The 22,904-nt window shown below is 56.0% G+C and overlaps 1 protein-coding gene across 1 annotated transcript in view; it reads right to left on the bottom strand.

Moving 5' to 3' along the window:
* The window catches only part of SHANK3 (SH3 and multiple ankyrin repeat domains 3), a gene marked incomplete at both ends in the record, with an annotated part of 295,242 nt that overhangs the window by 158,762 nt on the left and 113,576 nt on the right, over positions 1-22,904 (bottom strand). The window contains one exon of the mRNA XM_079534115.1: positions 21,209-21,402. Coding sequence (XP_079390241.1) covers positions 21,209-21,402 — 194 coding nt within the window. The remainder of the gene's footprint in view (positions 1-21,208; positions 21,403-22,904) is intronic.

Below are 22,904 nucleotides of genomic sequence, written 5' to 3'. Positions count from 1 at the left end.
GCAGAGCCATTCTATGGGGGATGCACAGAGCCATTCTATGGGAGATGCAGAGCCATTCTATGGGAGATGCTCAGAGCCATTCTATGGGGGATGCACAGAGCCATTCTATGGGAGATGCTCAGAGCCATTCTATGGGAGATGCTCAGAGCCATTCTATGGGAGATGCACAGAGCCATTCTATGGGAGATGCTGAGCCATTCTATGGGAGATGCTCAGAGCCATTCGATGGGAGATGCTCAGAGCTATTCTATGGGATATGCACAGAGCCATTCTATGGGAGATGCTCAGAGCCATTCTATGGGAGATGCTCAGAGCCATTCTATGGGAGATGCACAGAGCCATTCTATGGGAGATGCTCAGAGCCATTCGATGGGAGATGCACAGAGCCATTCTATGGGAGATGCAGAGCCATTCGATGGGAGATGCACAGAGCCATTCTATGGGAGATGCACAGAGCCATTCTATGGGAGATGCTCAGAGCCATTCTATGGGAGATGCTCAGAGCCATTCTATGGGAGATGCAGAGCCATTCTATGGGAGATGCACAGAGCCATTCTATGGGGGATGCAGAGCCATTCTATGGGAGATGCTCAGAGCCATTCTATGGGAGATGCTCAGAGCCATTCTATGGGAGATGCTCAGAGCCATTCTATGGGGGATGCACAGAGCCATTCTATGGGAGATGCTCAGAGCCATTCTATGGGAGATGCACAGAGCCATTCTATGTGGAGATGCGCAGAGCCATTCTATGGGAGATGCAGAGCCATTCTATGTGAAGATGCTCAGAGCCATTCTATGGGAGATGCTCAGAGCCATTCTATGGGGGATGCACAGAGCCATTCTATGGGAGATGCACAGAGCCATTCTATGGGAGATGCTCAGGGCCATTCTATGGGGGATGCTCAGAGACATTCTATGGGAGATGCACAGAGACATTCTATGGGAGATGCTCAGAGCTGTTCCCTTCTCCTTGGGCACGGTGAGAGGTCTGGGTCCATCCCAGGGAGGAAATACTGCTCCTGGTCTCCTGCTTCTCTCTTTCCTTTTGCTGCCTGCTGTCCTGAAGCCATCCCCCAGATTCTCTGCATCCTCATCTTTAACTCCTGAGTGTTACTCCATCATGGGGAGAAACTCCCATGAGGAGCCACTGCCCCCAGGGCAGCACTCATGGCCCCAGGTTGCCAGAGCTTGGGCAGCTGTGGGACTCCCCTCTCGTGGTTTGGGTTCAGGCGATGCTGAGTGCAGCCAGAGGCCAGGCTCTGTGATTCCTGTGGGTTCCTTGCAGCTCAGGATGTACTGTGGCTCCGGGCTCCTGCTCTCCTGCCATGTGGGGACCACAAAGACACCACAGATGAGAGCAGCAAGTCTACACAAAGCACAGGAGGTGCATGGAAATCCACCTGCCAGCTTCGCCTGCAGCTGCCAACCACAGCAATTCTTAATGCCAACCACTGCTCAGCGTGAGTCAGGCAGGCTCCATGCAGAGTTCCTCCGTTCCTGGGCCTGCACCATGCACAACAGCAGCCTGGATGGCTCACAGCTGTGTGGCCACGCAGTGCCAAGCCATGTGCCAACACATGGCACCACCCCAGAGCCAGCTGGGGACCCTCTGAAGTCACAGAATGAAGGGGGTGCTCCTGGTGGGACCCAGCACCCCATTCCCCAGGAGCAGAGGTGGGAGCAGAGGGACCCAGAGGGACATCAGTGCTGCTCCTGCTGCCTGCAGCCATGCTTGGGGTCCTCATGGACACAGCCTGGGGACAGGGCCTAGAGGAGGGCATGTGTCCTCCAACAAGGATCCAACACTGACATCTGGCAAGCCACCACCACAAGGCCCTGATCTCAGTGCTGACTGCCACCATCCCATTCTTCCCACTGCTACCCAGAGCTGTTGGTGCCCCATCCCTGCAGGTGCCCGAGGCCGTAGATGGGGCCCTGGGCAGCCAGAGTTGGGGGGGACACCCAGCCCATGGCAGGAGTGGGGCTGGGGGGTCCCTTCCAACCCACCATTCTGTGGTTCTTTTATCTATAAGGACTCTTCTGACTCAACCACCGTGGGATTCTATGACCTATAAGGAGCCTTCTTCCCATCCAACCATTCTGTGGTTCTGTCATCTTTAAAGACCCTTCTAAAAGAACTGTTCCGTGGTCCTGTCATCTTTAAGGACCCTTCCAACCCAACCATTCTGTGGTTCTGTCATCCTTAAGGACCCTTCCAACCCAACCCAAGGAACATGAAATTATATTCCTTGATTCCATGATTCCCAGGGGAAGCACAGGGCTGAGCCCTCCGCTCCCCCACGGGCACACAGCACCCAGCAGCAGCACAACTTCTGCAGAGGCTCAAATGGCTCAGCTCTCACTGAGCCCCACACGAGGAAGGGACACGTTGGGAAGCTGCTGGAACACCCCCACTGCTGGTGTTCCCCAGCCCCTGACAGGAGGACGTGCAGGAAGAGAGAAACTGCAGGGATTGTGGAAGGACCGGCAAGGCAGGGAAGGAGAGCCCCTTCTGCACTACACAGCCCCATCCAGGCTACACGGCGGGATCAAGGAAGAAAGAGGGAAGGTGCAGACGTTTGCACTAAGTGCTACACACAAAGGAGAAGGCTGGAAAAGGCACAGCAAGGAGAAGGCTGGAAAAAAAGGTGCAGAGGAAAGTGAAGGAAAAAAAAAAACAGAGAAAAAAATAAATCATAGTTACCTAGTTCACGAAGCTGCTCGTCTACTGCGAAGCATGAATGGAAATGAAAAGAGAAAAACCATGGGATGTGTGTTAGCTGAGAGCAAAGCAGAGCCGCGCAGGGTCGGAACACAGGAGCACCTCTGGGACGTGGCCCCTCCAAGCCCACATCCATGGGACACAGCCGCTCCACACCACCGTGCAGACCAAAGCTAACAGGCTGCTTTATAAACAGAACCTACTCATCTACCTAAAAGAAAAGCAGATAAACACCAAAAAAAGCCAACCCTGGAGCTGTGGGTGCCCACAGAATCACAGCATCACAGAACTGTAGGGGTTGGAAGGGAGCTCCAGAGCTCATGGAGTCCAACCCCCTGCCAAAGCAGTTCCCTACAGCAGGTCGCACAGGTCGGCATCCAGGCAGGTCTGGAACATCTCCAGAGCAGGAGACTCCACCACTTCCCTGGGCAGCCTGTTCCAGTGAACAGTGGGACCCATAGAGACACGTTGGAACCCATAGAGACCCATTGGTACCCATAGAGACACGTTGAGACCCATAGAGACATATTGGGACCCATAGAGACACATTGGGACCCATTGGGGCCCATAGAGACACGTTGGGCCCATAGAGACACGTTGGGACCCATAGAATCACAGCATCATAGAATGGTAGGGGTTGGAAGGGAGCTCCAGAGCTCATGGAGTCCATCCCCCTGCCCAAGCAGTTCCTACAGCAGGTCGCACAGGTTGGCATCCAGGCAGGTCTGGAACATCTCCAGAGCAGGAGACTCCACCACCTCCCTGGGCAGCCTGTTCCAGTGAACAGTGGGACCCATAGAGACACGTTGGAACCCATAGAGACCCATTGGTACCCATAGAGACACGTTGAGACCCATAGAGACATATTGGGACCCATAGAGACACATTGGGACCCATAGAATCACAGCATCACAGAATGGTAGGGGTTGGAAGGGAGCTCCAGAGCTCATCGAGTCCAACCCCCTGCCAAAGCAGTACCTACAGCAGGTCGCACAGGTTGGCATCCAGGCAGGTCTTGAACATCTCCAGAGCAGGAGACTCCACCACTTCCCTGGGCAGCCTGTTCCAGTGAACAGTGGGACCCATAGAGACACGTTGGAACCCATAGAGACCCATTGGTACCCATAGAGACACGTTGAGACCCATAGAGACATATTGGGACCCATAGAGACACATTGGGACCCATTGGGGCCCATAGAGACACGTTGGGCCCATAGAGACACGTTGGGACCCATAGAATCACAGCATCATAGAATGGTAGGGGTTGGAAGGGAGCTCCAGAGCTCATGGAGTCCAACCCCCTGCCAAAGCAGTTCCTACAGCAGGTCGCACAGGTCGGCATCCAGGCAGGTCTGGAACATCTCCAGAGCAGGAGACTCCACCGCCTCCCTGGGCAGCCTGTTCCAGTGAACAGTGGGACCCATAGAGACACATTGGGACCCATAGAGACACGTTGGGACCCATAGAGACCCATAGAGACCCATTGGGACCCATAGAGACACATTGAGACCCATTGGGACCCAGAGACTCCACCACCTCCCTGGGCAGCCTGTTCCAGTGCTCCTCACCTCACTGTACAGAAGTTCCTTCACACATTGGTGCAGAACTTCCTATGCTGCAGTTTCTGGCTGTTTCCCCTCCTCCTGTCTCCACTCCCCACTGAAAAGAGTCCGGCCTCGCCATTCTGCCCCCCACACCTCAGATATTTACAGGCCTGGATCAGGTCCCCTCTCAGCCTTCTTTTCTCAAGGCTGAACAGACCCAGCTCACTCAGCCTTTCTCCATAGCAGAGATGCTCCAGGCCCCTCTCCATCTTGGTGGCCCTCCGCTGGACTCTTCCCAAGAGATCCCTGTCTGTTTTGTACTGGGGAGCCCAGAACTGGACGCAGTGCTCCAGGTGAGGCCTCAGCAGGGCAGAGCAGAGGCTCTGAGATCACCTCCCTCGACCTGCTGGCCACGCTCTTTGCAATGCACCCCAGGATGCCATTGGCCCTCTTGGCCACAAGGGCACACTGCTGGCTCATGGCAACCTGTCGTCCACCAGGACACCCAGGTCCCTCTGTGCAGAGCTCCCCTCCAGCAGCTCATCCCCCAACCTGTACCGGTGCATGCCATTATTCCTCCCCAGATGCAAGACTCCACACTTGCTTCTGTTAAACCTCATCCGGTTTTTTTTTGCCCAGCTCTCCAGCCTGTCCAGGTCTCACTGAATGGCAGCACAGCCTTCAGGCGTGTCAGCCAATCCTCCCAACTTCGTATCATCAGCAAACTTGCCTAGTGGATGTAATGTGGCCACGGATGGGGCCCTGGGCAGCCTGAGCTGGGGAGCACACAGCCCACAGCAGGGGTGGAACTGGACGGCCCCCTGACCTGAAGCATCCCACGGTTCCATGATTGTATGACAAATACAGGAGCAAACAGGAAGGCGCTGACACCTATCTGTTGATGCATTCCAGATAGGAGGTGAGCAGTGGGGTGCTTCCAGCCACCACAGCCAGTGCTTTGTGTGAGCTGTGAGGACACACGTGCATCTCAAGCACGGCTCTGGCAATGCCAGACCAAAGCCATCACTCAGATCCCCTCTCAGCCCCAGAGCTCTCAGCCTTTCCTCATCAGGAGATGCTCTGCTCAGCTCCCAGCTGCAGCCCTGCATCGCTGTGAGCGCAGCTCCTGAGCTCCTGGTGAGCAGAGAGCTGAGCTGCCCCTCAGCCCCAGTCCTACGGCCGTTGCAGCCTGGCAAGCTCAACAAAAGCTTTCCCTCTAATAATAGGTCCGCGTTCCCCTCACAGCCAAAATCTGGGACGCCTCTAAGGTCATGCTGAGACGCACAAGGCGCCGACTTGAATTAATGAAGGGGTTTCTAATTCTGGAAGGTAAATAAGGAGAGCTGCCAGCTCTATGCATACCTCAGGACATCTGACTGGAATGTCGTCTTCGTTTAGAGGCTTCCAAGGGAAGAGGCTGCATGTTGATGAAATGGCAACCCTGGATCCAACAGGTTGTCTTTAGAGGTCATCCACAAAAGGCATTTCAGCCTCAGATTTGTTTGCCACGACATTCGGCAGAAGAAACATTTTTATCATGCTACCAGGCTGGGCTGCAGACAAGCCAAGGGGCAAGGCTACACTGTGGGGCACGGCAACGTTGTAGGGCAAGGCCATGTTGTAGGGCAAGGCCATGCTGTAGGGCAAGGCCATGTTGTAGAGCAAGGCCATGTTGCAGAGCATGGTCATGTTGTAGGGCACGGCCATGTTGTAGGGCACGGCCACGTTGTAGGGCACGGCCATGCTGTAGGGTAAGGCCATGTTGTAGAGCAAGGCCATGTTGCAGAGCATGGTCATGTTGTAGGGCACGGCCATGTTGTAGGGCACGGCCACGTTGTAGGGCACGGCCATGCTGTAGGGTAAGGCCATGTTGTAGAGCAAGGCCATGTTGCAGAGCATGGTCACGTTGTAGGGCACGGCCATGTTGTAGGGCACGGCCACGTTGTAGGGCACGGCCATGCTGTAGGGTAAGGCCATGCTGTAGGGCACGGCCATGTTGTAGGGCACGGCCATGCTGTAGGGCACAGCCATGTTGTAAGGGAAGGCCATGCTGTAGGGCAAGGCCGTGTTGGAGGGCAAAGCCATGTTGGAGGGTAAGGCCGTGTTGTAGAGCACAGCCATGTTGGAGGGTAAGGCCATGCTGTAGGGCACAGCCATGTTGTAAGGCAAGGCCATGTTGTAGGGCAAGGCCATGTTGTAGGGCAAGGCCATGCTGTAGGGCAAGGCCATGTTGGAGGGCACAGCCATGCTGTAGGGCAAGGCCATGTTGGAGGGCAAGGCCATGCTGTAGGGCAAGGCCATGTTGTAGGGCACGGCCATGCTGTAGGGTAAGGCCATCTTGGAGGGTAAGGCCATGTTGTAGGGCAAGGCCATGTTGGAGGGCACAGCCATGTTGTAGGGCACGGCCATGTTGGAGGGCAAGGCCATGTTGTAGGGCACAGCCATGCTGTAGGCACACATAACAACTTGGATAACATAACAACTACCACAAACACCTCAAACTCAGAGGGAACGAAGGCACTCTCTTTTTTGTGTGCATTTGTAGAAGTGCTCCAGGACTCCCTGGTTTGGAAGCTACAGAAATCTCAGTGAGGAAGGGGCAGTAAAGGAAACTCTTTTACCCCGGAGGACAGAAGAAAAGCAACAGCCAACGGTCAAACAGTGGGGTTTTAGAGAGACCGTTTGTACATCCAGCAGTTTGTGAACAGCAGTAATGGTGGAGACGCCCAGAGACCCCAACCAAATCCTACAGATCAGCAAAGCTACAGCCCCCGGTGCAGCCCCTCCCGTCCATCACTGACAGAACAAATCCATTACAGTGCAAGTGCAAAAAGATTTGTTCATTTATATCAGAGATCTGAACTGAAATGTATTAGTCACAGCAAATCATATTTATAAGGAGACGCTCATCGGCGGAATTAAAGCGAATATAATTTCTTTTATGATAATTGCAGCTTTGGGAGTGAACTGAACCGAACCAAATGAACCGTTTCAGTTCCAAGTCAGAGGCCACGGTGGCTGTTGGTGGGTGAAGCGCTGTGCAGCGCAGGGCAGCAGGGATTGCTCCTCGGGGCAGCAGCTGGGTGGGCCCTGGGGGAAGGCATGGTGGGATCTGGCAGACAAAGCCTCCAATGACTGCTGCTGGCGGGCAGATGTTCGTTCAGCACCCAGAGCCATGCAGATGCTCACACAGATGGCCAATAGAGAGGATTTCATAGAATCATAGAATGGCCTGGGTTGCAAAGGCCCACGGTGAGCATCAGCTCCAAGCCCTGCTGTGTGCAGGTCGCCAACCAGCAGCCCAGGCTGCCCACAGCCACATCCAGCCTGGCCTCCAATGCCTGCAGGGATGGGGCATCCACAGCCTCCTTGGGCAACCTGTGCCAGTGCCTCACCGCCCTCTGCATGAAAAACTTCCTCCTCACATCCAACCCAAACCTCCCCTGTCTCACTTTAAAACCATTCCCCTTGTCCCATCACCATCCAGCCTCACACACAGCCGTTCCCCTCCTGTTTATCCACTCCCTTCAAGCACTGGAAGGCCACCATGAGGTCTCCCTGGATCCTTCTCTTCTCCAAGCTCAACAATCCCAGTTCTCCCAACCTTTCCTCACAGCAGAGCTGCTCCAGCCCTCTGCTCATCTCAGTGCCTCCTCTGAACCCGCTCCAAGAGCTCCACGTCCTTCCTGTGCCTGGGTTCCCCAGGCCTGGATGCAATATTGCAGAAGATTTGAAGAACAACGGTCAGAAGCCAAATGCCCCCGACCACCTCCTGCACACAGCCACCACGGGACCCCAACTTCCTGCTCACAGCCCCCGATGAGCACTGCAGTCAGCAGAGGAGCTCCTTGTCCAGGTGTGTGCATGTGCCCAGGAGCACCAGGCATCACTGTGCCCTGCTGCAGAACCTCACACAGCTGCCTCCATCCATGACACTTGTGCTCCTAATGAACTGTGATTGTTCTCACCATTGAAAGTTAACTACATGGTATCCAGAGGTAATGCACAGGAATCACAGAAAATCATTACCCTCATCCCTTGTAATCTAGAAACAGGCAATACAGGCTCTCAGCATCAGCCTGCTACAGGTCTGCTGGGACATCCACCCGTGGTCCAGGCTCTGGGCATTGGATGGAACTGTGGGTGTCCCTGCTCATTGCAGGGACTGGGGTCAGATGGCCCTCAGAGATCCCTTCTGACCCAAACCATTCTATGGTTCTATGAAAGTCCTTCAGAGCCATACCATTCTATGGTTCTATGAAGGTTCCTCCCTACCCAAACCATTCTATGGTTCTATGAAGGTTCTTCTCAACCCAAACCATTCTATGGTTCTATGAAGGTTCTTCTCAACCCAAACCATTCTATGGTTCTATGAAGGTTCTTCTCAACCCAAACCATTCTATGGTTCTATGAAGCTCCCTCCCAACCCAAACCATTCTATGGTTCTATGAAGGTTCCTCCTTACCCAAACCATTCTATGGTTCTATGAAGGTTCTTCTCAACCCATACCATTCTATCGTTCCATGAAGCTCCCTCCCTACCCAAACCATTCTATGGTTCTACAAAGCTCCCTCCCTACCCAAACCATTCTATGGTTCTACAAAGGTTCTTCTCAATCCAAACCATTCTATGGTTCTATGAAGGTTCTTCTCAACCCAAACCATTCTATGGTTCTATGAAGGTTCTTCTCAACCCAAACCATTCTATGGTTCTATGAAGCTCCCTCCCTACCCAAACCATTCTATGGTTCTACAAAGGTTCTTCTCAACCCAAACCATTCTATGGTTCTATGAAGCTCCCTCCCAACCCAAACCATTCCATGGTTCTATGAAGCTCCCTCCCAACCCAAACCATTCTATGGTTCTATGAAGCTCCCTCCCAACCCAAACCATTCTATGGCTCTATGAAGCTCCCTCCCTACCCAAACCATTCTATGGTTCTATGAAGCTCCCTCCCAACCCAAACCATTCTGTGGTTCCATCATTCTATGCTACCAATGTAGTGATTCAAGATCTCCACTCTGGATTTGGCTTTTACAGTGCCCTGCACCCAATCTTGCCCCAAGGCTGTGATCACAGCCCCCGTTCCCTGAGGTTCCCAGAGCTAGGAGTTGGCACACCGACCCTTGGGCACAGAGGTGGGGGCACCTCTCACCCACCCATGAGCACCGCAGTATCTGCCCCGTGTTGTGCTCAGATCCATCAGCTGTGATCCCATGGGGAAGGAAACGTGCCTTCCGACAAGCAGCAGGGATAAATGACAATGGAGCACACACACATCTGACAGAGAGGCTTAAACAAAGAGCAGAGCGTGTGGATCACTGCTAATTCTTAATCAAGACAAGAAAAACACACCGAGGAGGGCTCCTCCCGCCCACCACTGCTCCCAGCAGCGACAGCTTCCAGAGGCAGTGACTCATTGCTTGGGAAGCCCCACAGGCTGGGACCCTGCAGGGTCTGTGTGCAACCCCCAAATACAGCTGGGTTCAAGGCGAGCTGCTCCCATCAGCCCTGGGTCCCTCTGGCAGCATCCCCAGGGCCAGGGGTGAAATCCCACTCCCAGGAGAGCTCGGGAGCCACCGTTCCACCCCAACCTCCTGCAGCCCCCGACAGCAACATCCCACCTCTGTGAGGAGCACAACACCTCTGGGCCTGTTCAGTTGATCATTAACCTCATCATTGTGGGACTAAAGATGTGAATTGAGTATTCAAGTGGAGCAGTGTACACTGAGACAGCCCCGAGCGCCCAGCTCTCGTTCCCTCTGCAAAGCAATATTTCAGCCACGTGGGAAGGAAGAATGATGGTTCAGTGGGGAACGTCTGCTGCTTCCAAGAGAATCATGTTATCATGTAGGTCAGGAAAGAGCTCTGAGATCAGCAGTGCGACCCCAACCCATCCCACTGCCCACATCCCCCAGTGCCACATCCCTGTGCTCACCAAACACCCCCAGGGATGGGGGCTGCCCTGGGCAGCTGTGCAGTGCTGACCGCTCTTTGCAGCACAAGTTGTTCCCAGTTCCAACCTGACCCTCCCTGTTGCACCTTGAGCCCATCCCCTCCCGTCCCATCCCCGTTCCCTGCGCATGGAGACCAACCCCTCCTTCACTCCAGCCTCCTTTCAGGAGGGGCCCAGAGCACTGAGCTCTCCTTGAGCCCCTCTGCCCCACGCCACCCCGTCCCCCTCCCCCAGCCGCTCCCCCCAGCGCTGTGCTGCAGACCCCCCCCACGCCCCAGGGCCACAACATCATTCTCATGGTCAGGGACCAATAACTTTGGAGAAGACCAACCATTTTGGTTAGCTCCATCTGGGACAGGTGAGGCGTCAGATCAGCGCTGTCCTTTCCGCTGACTTCCCCCATGGGATGCTGAAGACAACAGCAGAGCAATGGGAAGCGGATGCTGAAGCCAACATCCCTGCTGTGGATTGCAAGAGCCCCTGCTAATGGTCAAGAGAGACAGCAAAAGGGCTATCTATATCTGAGCTAGTCAACAGAGAAATGGGCTATTTCAGAGCGTGATTCATCAGACTGATTTTAAATGTCTAACTTGGGATGAGATAAATTACACTTTGGAAGAGCTATTTCTCACCACTGACTGCAGGGAGTCTAGACAGCGGCCTCAGGTGTGGTTGTGTACAGCAGCCAGCCCCATGCAGATGGGTGAGTCAGCCCTCCTTGCTCCCAGCAGCCTCGGAGCATCCCCCAGAGCAAAGCAGGGATGCTGGGTTACCCTGATCCCAACACACTGCAATGGCTGTGCAGCAGTGGGGTTACCCTAATCCCAACACACAGTGATGGCTGTGCAGCAGGGGGGTTACCCTAATCCCAACACACACAGATGGCTGTACAGCAGTGGGGTTACCCTAATCCCAACACACACGGATGGCTGTGCAGCAGTGGGGTTACCCTAATCCCAACACACACAGATGGCTGTGCAACAGGGGGGTTACCCTAATCCCAACACAGGGCTGGCTGTGCAGCAGTGGGGTTACCCTAATCCCAACACACACAGATGGCTGTGCAGCAGTGGGGTTACCCTAATCCCAACATGCATGGCTGGGCCCTGGAGAACCTCACAAGGTACAACATAGCCAAACACAAGGTATGGAGTTGTTGGAAGTAGAAACTCTGAGGAGGGAATAAAGTTGTCTGTTATTCTGGCAGCACAGTGGGTTCCATCCCTTCCAACACACCGCTCTGCAGTGCACAGCTGAGAGACAAATTCTGCCTTGCTGCAGAGCTCAGGTGTAGACAAAGCACAGGAAATTGAGAAGGACCTTCAGGAGGAGTTCAGGAGCACAAATCCCCCCCAACACACCTTCTGAAAAACACTTCAGTGTTAAATTAAGAGGATTACTCTGTGCTTCTCCCCAGGCATGTGCACTTTTAAGTCCTGCAGCGCTCGGAGAACAACCAGTGGATGAGGAACAAATTGGATCACGGGCTTGGCAAAGAACGTTTAAACGGGGTTATCTGCAAGAGAAAACATTCTTGGAAGGAAAAAGGGCATCTAAAAGCAAAATGCACAAAGGAGAGAAAGACACGGAGCCACTCTGCATTGCCTGGTGGAAATGAAACCAGGAAAATAAGGGGTGTTTTTTGGTGTGAGTCGGGCTCATGCGCGCACAGTTTGCTGTCCTTTGCCCCAAAACGCAGCGCTGAACCCAGGGGAGCCTGCAGGAACCTCAAGGGCAGGACCAGAAGAAGGGGTTCAGGAAGCAGCCACTCACAGCAGCACCCCTTGGAAAGCAGGAGATGGAGCAACGTGGATGGCATCTCATTTGTCTGCACCCCCAGCAAGGCTTCCTCTGCTCACCGGGCACATTGGGATGCGGTGGGTTGGACTCTTGATCTCAGAGGTTTTCTCCAACCTCAGTGGTTCTGCAAGCAGGGAGCTCTCAGCACACTGCTGCTGCAGAAGCAAGGCACCAACAATAGCATTCTGATGTGCAGCAATCCAACCTCAGCCACATAACGTGCAAGCAGCATCTGAAGGCGTGGAGGAATTTCATCTGCATGTATTTCAGAGAGGCACTGAGGCAGCCTCGCTTGTAAATGCAAGCACAGAAACGTTGAAAAGGGAAACGATCGTTACCACTCTCCATTAATAGGAGGAGAAAAATCATTAAAACATGCAGGTGAAGAATGAATGAATGAATGAATGAATGAATGAATGAATGAATGAATGAATGAATGAATGAAAAACCCACAGCATCGTGGGAAAACCATCGTTTTCAAAGACAAAGAGGGCTGCAGAGATGGAGCATCTCCTGATGGGGAAAGGCTGAGAGGACTCCCAGGCGGAAGAATTTGTGCTGAAGAAAAGGGAAAGAAAAAGTTTGTAGAGTTTGTATTTATCATCAATGAGCAAAATCCCCTCCGTTGTGTCCCTGGATGAAAAGCGAAGCTGGGGGAGAACAGCTCACAGCAGCACAGGTCCTAAAAAGGGCACGGAGATCCCAATGCTGTTCCACTGGCACCATTCCTCAGTCTTCCCTTCGCTTTCTGACTGTTTTCTACCCAAACTGTGAAGCACAACATTTCACAGACTCACAGAATGGCCTGGGTTGCAAAGGCCCACGGTGAGCATCAGCTCCAACCCCCTGCTGTGTGCAGGTCGCCAACCAGCAGCCCAGGCTGCCCAGAGCCACATCCAGCCTGGCCTCCAATGCCTGCAGGGATGGGGCATCCACAGCCTCCTTGGGCAACCTGTGCCAGTGCCTCACCGCCCTCTGCATGAAAAACTTGCTCCTCATATCCAACCCAAACCTCCCCTGTCTCACTTTAAAGCCATTCCCCTTGTCCCATCACCATCCACCCTTTTAAACATCCGTTCCTCTCCTGTTTATCCGCTCCCTTCAAGCCCTGGAAGGCCACCATGAGGTCTCCCCGCAGCCTTTCTGGCCATTGATTCCCTCATTTCCAGAGGGACTGCTGGGCTGTGGTTGCACATCTCAGCCCCACAGCACCAACACCAAGTGGCCGCGCTGCCGACCCGCAGCACACTTTCTCAGTGGAAAAATCCTGCCCTAAACTCAGGGAAATGTAGCACAGCAGAAAGCAGGGCTGATGACAGACAGCGATCCCGGGAGGTTGTGTAATCCTCAGAGCCACGGCCACCAGCCGCATCCTGGCTTCTTCCCATCTCTTTCAAAATGACCTTCCCAGAACAAACGAGGGAACAGAATGAATTTCTTGACCCTGTTTCGAAGGCAAAGCTGCTCCAGGAATTCCAATTCCATCCCAGTCCTGAGATGGGTACAGAAACACTCAGAAAAACGAATTCCCACAAATGCTGCTAGAAAGGGAGGCGCAGATCAGTGGGGGTTTGGTGAGATTCGTCGATAGCGATCATATGAGGACAGGCTGAGGGAGTTGGGCTTGTTCAGCCTGGAGAAGAGGAGGCTGCGGGGCGACCTCATGGCAGCCTATCAATACCTGAAGGGAACCTACACCCAGGAGGGGAGTCAACTCTTCAAAAGGGCTGGCAATAGCAGGACTAGGGGAAATGGATCCCAGTTGAAGGAGGGAAGATTTAGGTTGGACGTTAGGGGGAAGTTCTTTACAAGGAGAGTGGTCGGGCCCTGGAACGGGCTGCCCAGGGAGGTTGTGGATGCCCCGTCCTTGGACATGCTCAAGGCCTGGTTGGACGGGGTCCTGGGCAACCTGATCTAAATGTGGATGTTTGGTGGCCCTGCTAGGCAGGGGGGTTGGAACTACATGATCCTTGAGGTCCCTTCCAACCCGGGTGATTCTGTGATTCTGTGATATGAAAACTCAGCGTAAATCTGTGCAAGGATGAGATCTTCCAGAGCCAGCGTGCAACCACTGTTTCAACCTTCAGTGGAACACGAGGAAATGTTCAGGGACCTCCGGATCTCTTGCAGGACCTACAGCAATTGCTCTGGAATGCAGCCCCGCTTCACACTGCACCGGCGCAGTCCTACAGGTCCTATGGGGGAGGGGATGGGGCAGAGGGGCTCAGGGAGAGCTCAGTGCTCTGGGCCCCTCCTGAAAGGAGGCTGGAGTGAAGGAGGGGTTGGTCTCCATCCTCATAGAAGGGGGATGGGATGGGAGGGGATGGGCTCAGGGTGCAACAGGGAGGGTTGGGTTGGAATTGGGAACAACCTGTGCTGCAATCAGCACTGCACAGCTGCCCAGGGCAGCGGGGAGCCCCCATCCCTGGGGGTGTTCAGTGAGCACAGGGATGTGGCACTGGGGGACGCGGGCAGTGGGGTGGGTTGGGGTCGCACTGTTGATCTCAGAGCTCTTTTCCAACTGGAATGATTCTGTGATTGTATGCTGAGCGAGCCTGGCTTGCGCAGCCTGACCCGTGGCAAGAATTAAACTTTAAGCAGAGTGAGAAAATTTTAGGCCAGACCAATTTTTTTCTCACCATAGTTTAAGACTGCTAAAAATAGAGTTTGTAATGCCAACCGGTGGCAGCTTTAATAACCACAGAGGGACGGCATGTTCTGCATGTCCCCAGGGAATCTCCATCTCTTCTTTATGCTGTAGTCAATTCTGACACCTCTTCCCATTGCCCTGTCCTCGTTAGGCACTCCTAACCTTCCTCATAAGGTGTGATTGATGTCAGACCATCAGCAGCACTTTGGAAACCTTGTACGAGCCCCACAGATTTGCCCTTCCCTGCACCCACCACCCCCCCAGCGCCTTCCTGACCCACAGCATTGCTGCTCACTTGGGGGAATTGTTGGGTGCTGCCCTGGGGGTTCACACACACAGGTCCTGGTCCCATCCCCATGGGCTGCATCCTCACAGCTGGAGCCCTCCTGCCCCACACGGCCCTTTTGGGACCCAAAGAGCCACAGAATGGTTGGCTTGGAAGCGACCTCAAAGCCCCCAAAAGCCCCAAGCCCTGCTGTGGGCTGAGTGCCCCTCCTCCCATTGCAGCCCCTCCAATGCATGGGAGGACAAAGCCATGGGCAGGTTGGAAAAGCCCAGCAAGGGCAACACTGGCGAGCCATGGAGAAACACCAGAGGTGAAGTGCAGCCGCCTCCATGCATTACATTGGAGAAGTGAACAAGGAAGGAGAGGAAAGGGACACACAGTTCGATATTTCTAAACACCAGGAGGTTGCTTTTCTTTAGAATTTAGTCTGTTTCACGTTTTATGTTCTCTCTACTTAACCAAAGTGATGCAGAGCCCATCAGGACTCTGCCAGGACAGCAATCACAGAGCTCCACTCGTCTGGAACGGAAACCAAACTTGTTTAAGAGAAGAGACGAAGGCTTGATAAGAGGCATAAAGAAAACTGCAGGAAAAGACGTAAGGAATGGGGCACATTAATGGCAAACCAAAGTGTGGTCAAGCAGAGACAGAACACAAAATGGTGAGCGGGATTTCAAAAAAATGAAACAGAAACAGAAACTTCTGTGGGACATCTGGAGCAGAAGGCATCCCTAAGCCAAGGAGTCACTTGTACAAACTGACAGAAATGGACACCTTCCTGCAATCAGGCACAATTACCCATCGAATGCCATAAACAGCCCAAAAGAGTGCAGCGGGGATGAGAAGGAGGTCAGATATTTATGTAGCAACGAGCAGATGGAGCTTCAAGAGGAGAGGCACAACCGAGCCCTTGGGCTGCAGCCTACAGCTGAGCCACGGTCAGGAGCCTTTCAATACCCAAAGGGAGCCTGCAAACAGGAGGGGAATCAACTCCTGGAAAGGGTTGATAAGTGCAGGACGAGGGGAAATGGTTTGAAGTTGAGGGAGGGGAGATGGAGGTTGGATGTCAGGGGGAAGCTGTGAGCTGTCAGAGAGGGGAGGGGTTGGAACAGCTGCCCAGAGAGGCTGTGATGCCCCGTCCATCCCTGGAGGTGTGGGAGGCCAGCTTGGATGGGGCCCTGGGCAGCCTGGTCTAGCATTAAATGGGGAGGTTGGTGGCCCTGCCTGTGGCAGTGGGTTGGAGATTCATGATCCTTGAGGTCTCTTCCAACCCTGGCCATTCTGTGATTCTGTGACCCGCTGCTACAGAGCATCGCCCAGCAGCACCGCAGCAGCGCAGCCCCAGGAGCTGCAAGGCAGCTGCACCCCTATGCCAACAGCCTGAGCATCCCACACATGGGACCAACCCAGTTGCTTTGAAACTCAGTGTGAAACAACCAGAAGGGAAACACGGGCTGTGCTCGGCTGCCCTTGGATAAATCTCTGCTTCAAGAGATGAGGCAATGACTGCAGCTCACCGTGCACTGCTCTGAGCTGACTGCACAAAGGGACACCAGGACGGGGCCCTGCTTGGGTCCAGGAGAGGAATTGCACTGTGGAACAGCACTGCCAATGTGTCAACTGCTTGCAGTGGGTGCAGGCCTGTGCCTCATCCCCAGCACAGAATCATAGAATGGCCTGGGTTGCAAAGGCCCACAATGACCATCATCTCCAACCCCCTGCTGTGTGCAGGTCACCAACCAGCAGCCCAGGCTGCCCACAGCCACATCCAGCCTGGCCTCCAATGCCTGCAGGGATGGGGCATCCACAGCCTCCTTGGGCAACCTGTGCCAGTGCCTCACCGCCCTCTGCATGAAAAACTTCCTCCTCACATCCAACCCAAACCTCCCCTGTCTCACTTTAAAGCCATTCCCCTTGTCCCATCACCATCCACCCTTTTAAACATCCATTCCCCTCCTGTTTATCCGCTCCCTTCAAGCACTGAAGGCCACCATGAGGTCTCCCTGGTGCCTTCTCTTCTCCAAGCCAAACAATCCCAGTTCCCTCAACCTTTCTTCCATTGCATGGCCAGGTACTGCCAGCCTGGCCACGCAGTTCCACAAACATGCAACAAAAATCCCCTTTTCTTCCAAAAAATAGGTTCTTCCAGCTCCCCAAGACATTTCGGTTTTATTCTATTCATTTCCTTTTAACCTCCCTAAGCCATTCTTCGGTTTTCCTTCCACAGGAAGGTTTCCAGCAGGAGGAAATCCCGCATCCAGGTCTCCAAGAGCTTCCAGTGGTCCTGAAAACTCTTCTCTCTTCCAACCACGACCGGCAGCCCAGCGCTGCGACCATCGTGGCACGGCCTGGATGGACGCATGCAGTGGGACCAGCATCGGTGGGCTCAATGGAGAGGAGCAGCTGAAAGAGCTGGGATTGTTCAGTCTGAAGATGAGGAGGCTCAGAGGAGACCTCACTGCTCTCTACAGCTGCCTGAAGGGAGATTGTGGTGAGCTGGGGGTCGGCCTCTTCTCTGGTGTAACAGTGATGGAACAGAGGGAATGGCTTCAAGCTGCACCAGGGGAGATTCAGGTTGGAGGTTAGGAAATATTGCTCTTCTGAAAGAGTGGTCAGGCACTGGAATGGCTGAGCAGGGAGGTGGTGGAGTCACCGACCCTGGAGGTGTTCAAGTTTGGATTTTGTGTTGAGGGACGTGGTTTAGTGAGAGCTATTGGGGATGGGTGGACGTGGTTTAGTGAGAGCTATTGGGGATGGGTGGATGGTTGGACCGCGTGATCTTGAAGGTCTTTTCCAACCTTGGTGATTCTGTGATTCTGGAATGGGTGCCGGGAGCCCCCCAGCTCCCACCCACCCTCCCCAGCTCCCACTCAACCCCAGTGTTGGGCCACTGGTCCTTTCCTATACAGCCCAGTCCCCAAGAGCCACAGGGATTTGGGGAACCAAGAGTGGAGCAATGCAGCCCTGGGTGCTCATGGGGACACCCAGCCTCAAACGGTGACACAGAAATGGGGCTCGGGGGGGGGGGGGAACAGAGGGACCTCAAAACAGGGGACACTACAGCACGGGGTGGGCGCTGCTCTCCAGCCCCACTGATGGAACACGCAGCCCTACGGGGCCGCACCGATCCTGGGTGAGCACCAGTCAGCACTGAGTGCTGGTTTGTGAGCACAGGACAGCCCTCCAGCCGTGGTGCAGCTCTTTGGAGGCAGCTCCTGGTGCTGCTGTGGCCGGGGCACCGCAATGAATGGCCGTGCAGCTGGGAGCAGTGCTGTTACGGCCAGACTCTGTGATCTCAGGGGTCTTCTCAGCAGAAGCACAAAGCCTGGAAGGTTCTGGAGCTGCTTCCAGAAAAGAGTGGCAGTGGAGAGACCTCAGCAGCTCCCAAAGGGCAGCTCCTGGGCAGGTGTAAGGCTCCCAGTAAGGGAGGGCTTCATGCTGAGAGGTGAGGCACCACTCAGTTGCACAGAGAGGTGCTGCTGCCCATCCCTGCAGACACCCATGGTCAGAGGATGGGGCTCTGAGCACTGATGGAGCTGAGGGGGTCCCCGCTGACTGCAGGGAATGGGACCAGATGGCCTTTAGAGGCCCTTCCAACCCACACCATCCCACAGTTCTATGGCTCCTGAGCAGATCCTCACCTACCAGGACCCCCAGGTCCTGCTGTCCAGAGCTGCGTGCTGGCAGAAGGAAATCAGAGGAACCAGCGCTGATCACTCAGCCTTACAACAACCCGAGCCCACAGGTAAAATAACCCCATCTCTGAACCCCCAGTGCAGCTGAGAACTACCATGGTAACACCCAACAAACACCAGCAGCAACGCTGGCTGCCGTTCCCTCCACGTGGGGCGGCTCAGGATGCTGCAACACAGAACAGCAGCGAGAACTGCACTATGGAGGAGCACTTGCTGTTGGGTGCACATAGTAACAGTTGCTTGAGAATCACTCCTCCTGATCACAACGTGTGAAGAAATGAGATCCAGAACCAGCGCATTCATCGTGTTCCTGGTTTCCCCTTGTTCCCAGGTTGCTGTCCTAAATCCCCTTGCCAGGAGCCCCTTCCCTCTGCAACATTCCGAGGCTGGTGCCGATCGGTTCTCCCCTTGCTTGGGGTTCTGACATCTCATTTTGTTTGTCATTACCAGCGACAAGCAGCTCAAGGACAGACTCCCCTCTCCTCACATGCTTTTGCTGCCTTACGGATGAAATATCAGCATCAGTCGCTATCCTTTGTCACCCAATGGCCACCAGGACGGTCACAGCACACTGCCATGCTCACTTCCTGACCCGCGCTGTGCCTTTCAACCCAATTCCTACTGACAGCTCATGAAGAAATGGGATGGGAATGGGGTGGGGATGCGGTGGGGATATGGGGATGGGACAGGAAGGGGATGGGGATGGGGACAGGATGGCAACGAAGAAAGATCCAGAGCAACAAACCCAGCACGAGACCGACCCCATCACACCAGGACATGGCAGGAACCTGGCAGGAGCCGACCTGCTTTTAATATGGGGTGCAACCTTAAGTGGAACACGAGGAAATGCTCAGGGACCTCTGGATCTCTTGCAGGACCTACAGCAATTGCTCTAGAATGCAGCCCCACTTCACACTGCACCGCGCTGTCCTACAGGTCCTATGGGGGAGGGGATGGGGCAGAGGGGGGCAGAGGGGCTCAGGCAGAGCTCAGTGCTCTGTGCCCCTCCTGGAAGGAGGCTGGAGTGAAGGAGGGGTTGGTCTCCATCCTCATAGAAGGGGGATGGGATGGGAGGGGATGGGCTCAGGGTGCAACGGGGAGGGCTGGGTTGGAATTGGGAACAACCTGTGCTGCAAAGAGCAGTAAGCACTGCACAGCTGCCCAGGGCAGCGGGGAGCCCCCATCCCTGGGGGTGTTCAGTGAGCACAGGGATGTGGCACTGGGGGAGGTGGGCAGTGGGATGGGTTTGGGCTGGATTGTTGATCTGAGAAGTCTTTTCCAACCTGCATGATTCTATGATCACCCTGCAAAACCAGGACAGCCTGCCCATGACTCCATGTCCCTCTAGCTATAAACCAGCAGCAAAACAGCAGCACACAACAGCAGCACGCAGCCCACCTGCCCTGCAGCTCCTTCCCACAGGGCAACCATGGGAGACCCTTCTGCTGAGCCCCAGCCACGCTGCGATGCAAGCAGCCCTCCTCTCCAGCACCACATCCCATGCTCAGAGATGTGTGCAAGCAGCAACAGGTGAGTTCATGAATGACACATTCTGCTGCAATCACTACAGGCTGCTATGGGACCACCTCCCTAACGCAAATGCACGACGAGATGAAGAATTGCAGGATGGAAAACACCGCTCAGTGGGTGAAGAAGGGAAAAGCCCCATCTCTGCAGTGACTCCTCCAGCAAACACCGCACCTACAGCCACAGCTTCAGCCCCCCTGCTCCGCTGCCATGTGGGTGTGCACAGCTCAGGACAATTCCTGAAGGTCCCATGTGCACCTGAGCTGCGACGCCCCGATCGGAGAGCTGACGTGAGCAGTCAGGGGAGCAGCTCCAGCCCACGGCTGGAAAAGAAGGAGGAAGATCCTTCAACTTTCTGTGAAACGCTGGAATTGGGTTCTTGCAGAGGAAGCCTCTTCTCACTGCTACCTGCTGGAAGCTGACTCCTGACCGACGGCAGGTTTCCAAGCAGCTGCCCAACGTACCGGGCGATGCCATCATCCCCCTCAGCCGCCGTCTCCCATCAGCTCCGCATCGCCGGGGCTGCGCTGGGGGCTCCGCATGGACGCTGTTTCCTCTCCGCCTGCACTCAGGCACTGCCTTGGATCGGGGCCACTCACCCCAGCAGCGCCCGCAGACCGCCCCAGCAAAGCGCCGTCCGATTCACTGGGGCTCCCAGCCCAGCACTGAGCGCGGCGCCAGTGCCACGGAGCTGCCACCGAGCGCCGGGGCCTGGGGTGCTTGGAGGGACCCAGCAAGGCTCCGAGGCCCCGCACCTGGGCGCCACACCTGACGCCCGCATCCACGCCCCGCGGCTCAGCTGCTGAGCCCCGATCCCGGGCTCCAGGCCCCCCTCCGTCGCCCCAAGACCCCGCAGACCAACCTGCAGCAGCCCGGCGGCCCCGGTCCTGCCGAGGTTCCGCCCGGCCCCGCATCCCCTCCCCAGAACCACGGGGCCAAACGCCACCGGCGCCGCTCCGCCGCTCTCCCCCGCCGCCGCGACCCCCGCCCCGCATCCCGCAGCGCCGCCCGCATCCCCGCCGCACTCACCCTTGACGGCTTCTCCCCGGTTCAGCTGGATCTCTCCCTCGCCCTGCGGCGCGTAGCTCTTCACCACGATGAACTTACGGCCGGGCACGGCGCTGTACAGCTTCCGTTTGGGGCCGCGCAGCGGGGCGGGCGCGGCGTGCGGCGCGGGCTCGGGGCCGGGGCCGGGCCCGGGGGGACCCGCCGGGCCGCCGGGGCTGTAAACGAAGACGTACGTTACGGTGCTGATGCCCGGCAGCTCGCGGCCCGCGGGCTGCGCCATGGCGGGGACGGCGGCGGCCGCGGCCGCGGGGGGCTCCGGGGCTTCAGCGCAGCCCCGGCCGCCGCGGCGCCGCCCGGGCGCGGGCAACGGCTGCGGCTCCGGGGCCGCCGCCCGCCGCCGGCTCCATGGCGCGGCGCCGCCCGCCCCGCGCGCCGCTCCGCTCCCTCCGGCGCCGCGCCGCCGCCGCCGCGCGCACCATGGCCCGGCCCGGGGCAGCTGCCCGCCGGCGGCGGCTCCTCCCTGCGGGCGGAGATCCGCGCCTCCGCCCCCGCCGCGCCCACCGGGATGGGATGGGGTGGGGATATGGGGATGGGATGGGGAGGGGATGGGGGTGAGGATGGGGATGGGATGGGGAGGGGGAGGGGGATGCAGATGCAGATGGGGATCGGGATGCAGACGGGAAGGGACTGGATGGGATGGGATGGGATGGGATGGGATGGATGGGATGGGATGGGATGGGATGGGATGGGATGGGATGGGAGGGAAAGGGGAAGGGGAAAGGGAAGGGGAAGGGGAAGGGGAAGGGGAAGGGGAAAGGGAAGGGGAAGGGGGAAGGGGAAGGGAAAGGGAAGGGGAAGGGGAAGGGGAAGAGAAGAAGGGGAAGAGAAGAATGGGATGGGGATAGGGATGGGGATGAGAATGGTGATGGAATTGGGGATATGGGGATGGGATGGGGAGGTGAGAGGATGGGATGGGGTGGAATGAGAGGAGAGGGGAGGGGAAGGGAGGGGGGGGGATGGGATGGGAATGGGGATGGGGATGGGACGGGGATGGGAGGGGGATGAAGCTGTCACGGGAGGGGGAGGGGAGGGGAGAGGATGGGGATGGGGGTGGGGATGGGGATGGGAATGGGGATGGGGATGGAATGGGGTGGGGTGGGGATATGGGGATGGGATGGGGGAGGGGATGAGAATAGAGATGGGGATGGGGATGAGGATGGGGATAGGAATGGGGATATGGGGACGGGATGGGACAGTAAGGGGAGGGGATGAGGATTAGAATATGGATGGGGATGCAAGTAGGGATGGGATGGGGTGGGGATATGGGGATGGGACGGGGAGGGGATGGGGGTGAGGATGGGGATGGGATGGGGAGGGGGAGGGGGATGCAGATGCAGATGGGGATCGGGATGCAGACGGGAAGGGACGGGACGGGACGGGACGGGACGGGATGGGATGGGATGGGATGGGATGGGATGGGATGGGATGGGATGGAATGGAATGGGAGGGAAAGGGGAAGGGGAAGGGGAAGGGGAAGGGGAAGGGGAAGGGGAAGGGGAAGAGAAGAATGGGATGGGGATAGGGATGGGGATGAGAATGGTGATGGAATTGGGGATATGGGGATGGGATGGGGAGGTGAGAGGATGGGATGGGGTGGAATGAGAGGAGAGGAGAGGGGATGGGATGGGAATGGGGATGGGGATGGGACGGGGATGGG

Source organism: Tetrao urogallus (assembly GCF_951394365.1).
Source record: "Tetrao urogallus genome assembly, chromosome: 1".
NCBI classification, from domain to species: Eukaryota; Metazoa; Chordata; class Aves; order Galliformes; family Phasianidae; genus Tetrao; species Tetrao urogallus.
Note: the sequence above shows the minus strand (reverse complement) of the source record. Positions and strands in the feature narration are given on the sequence as shown.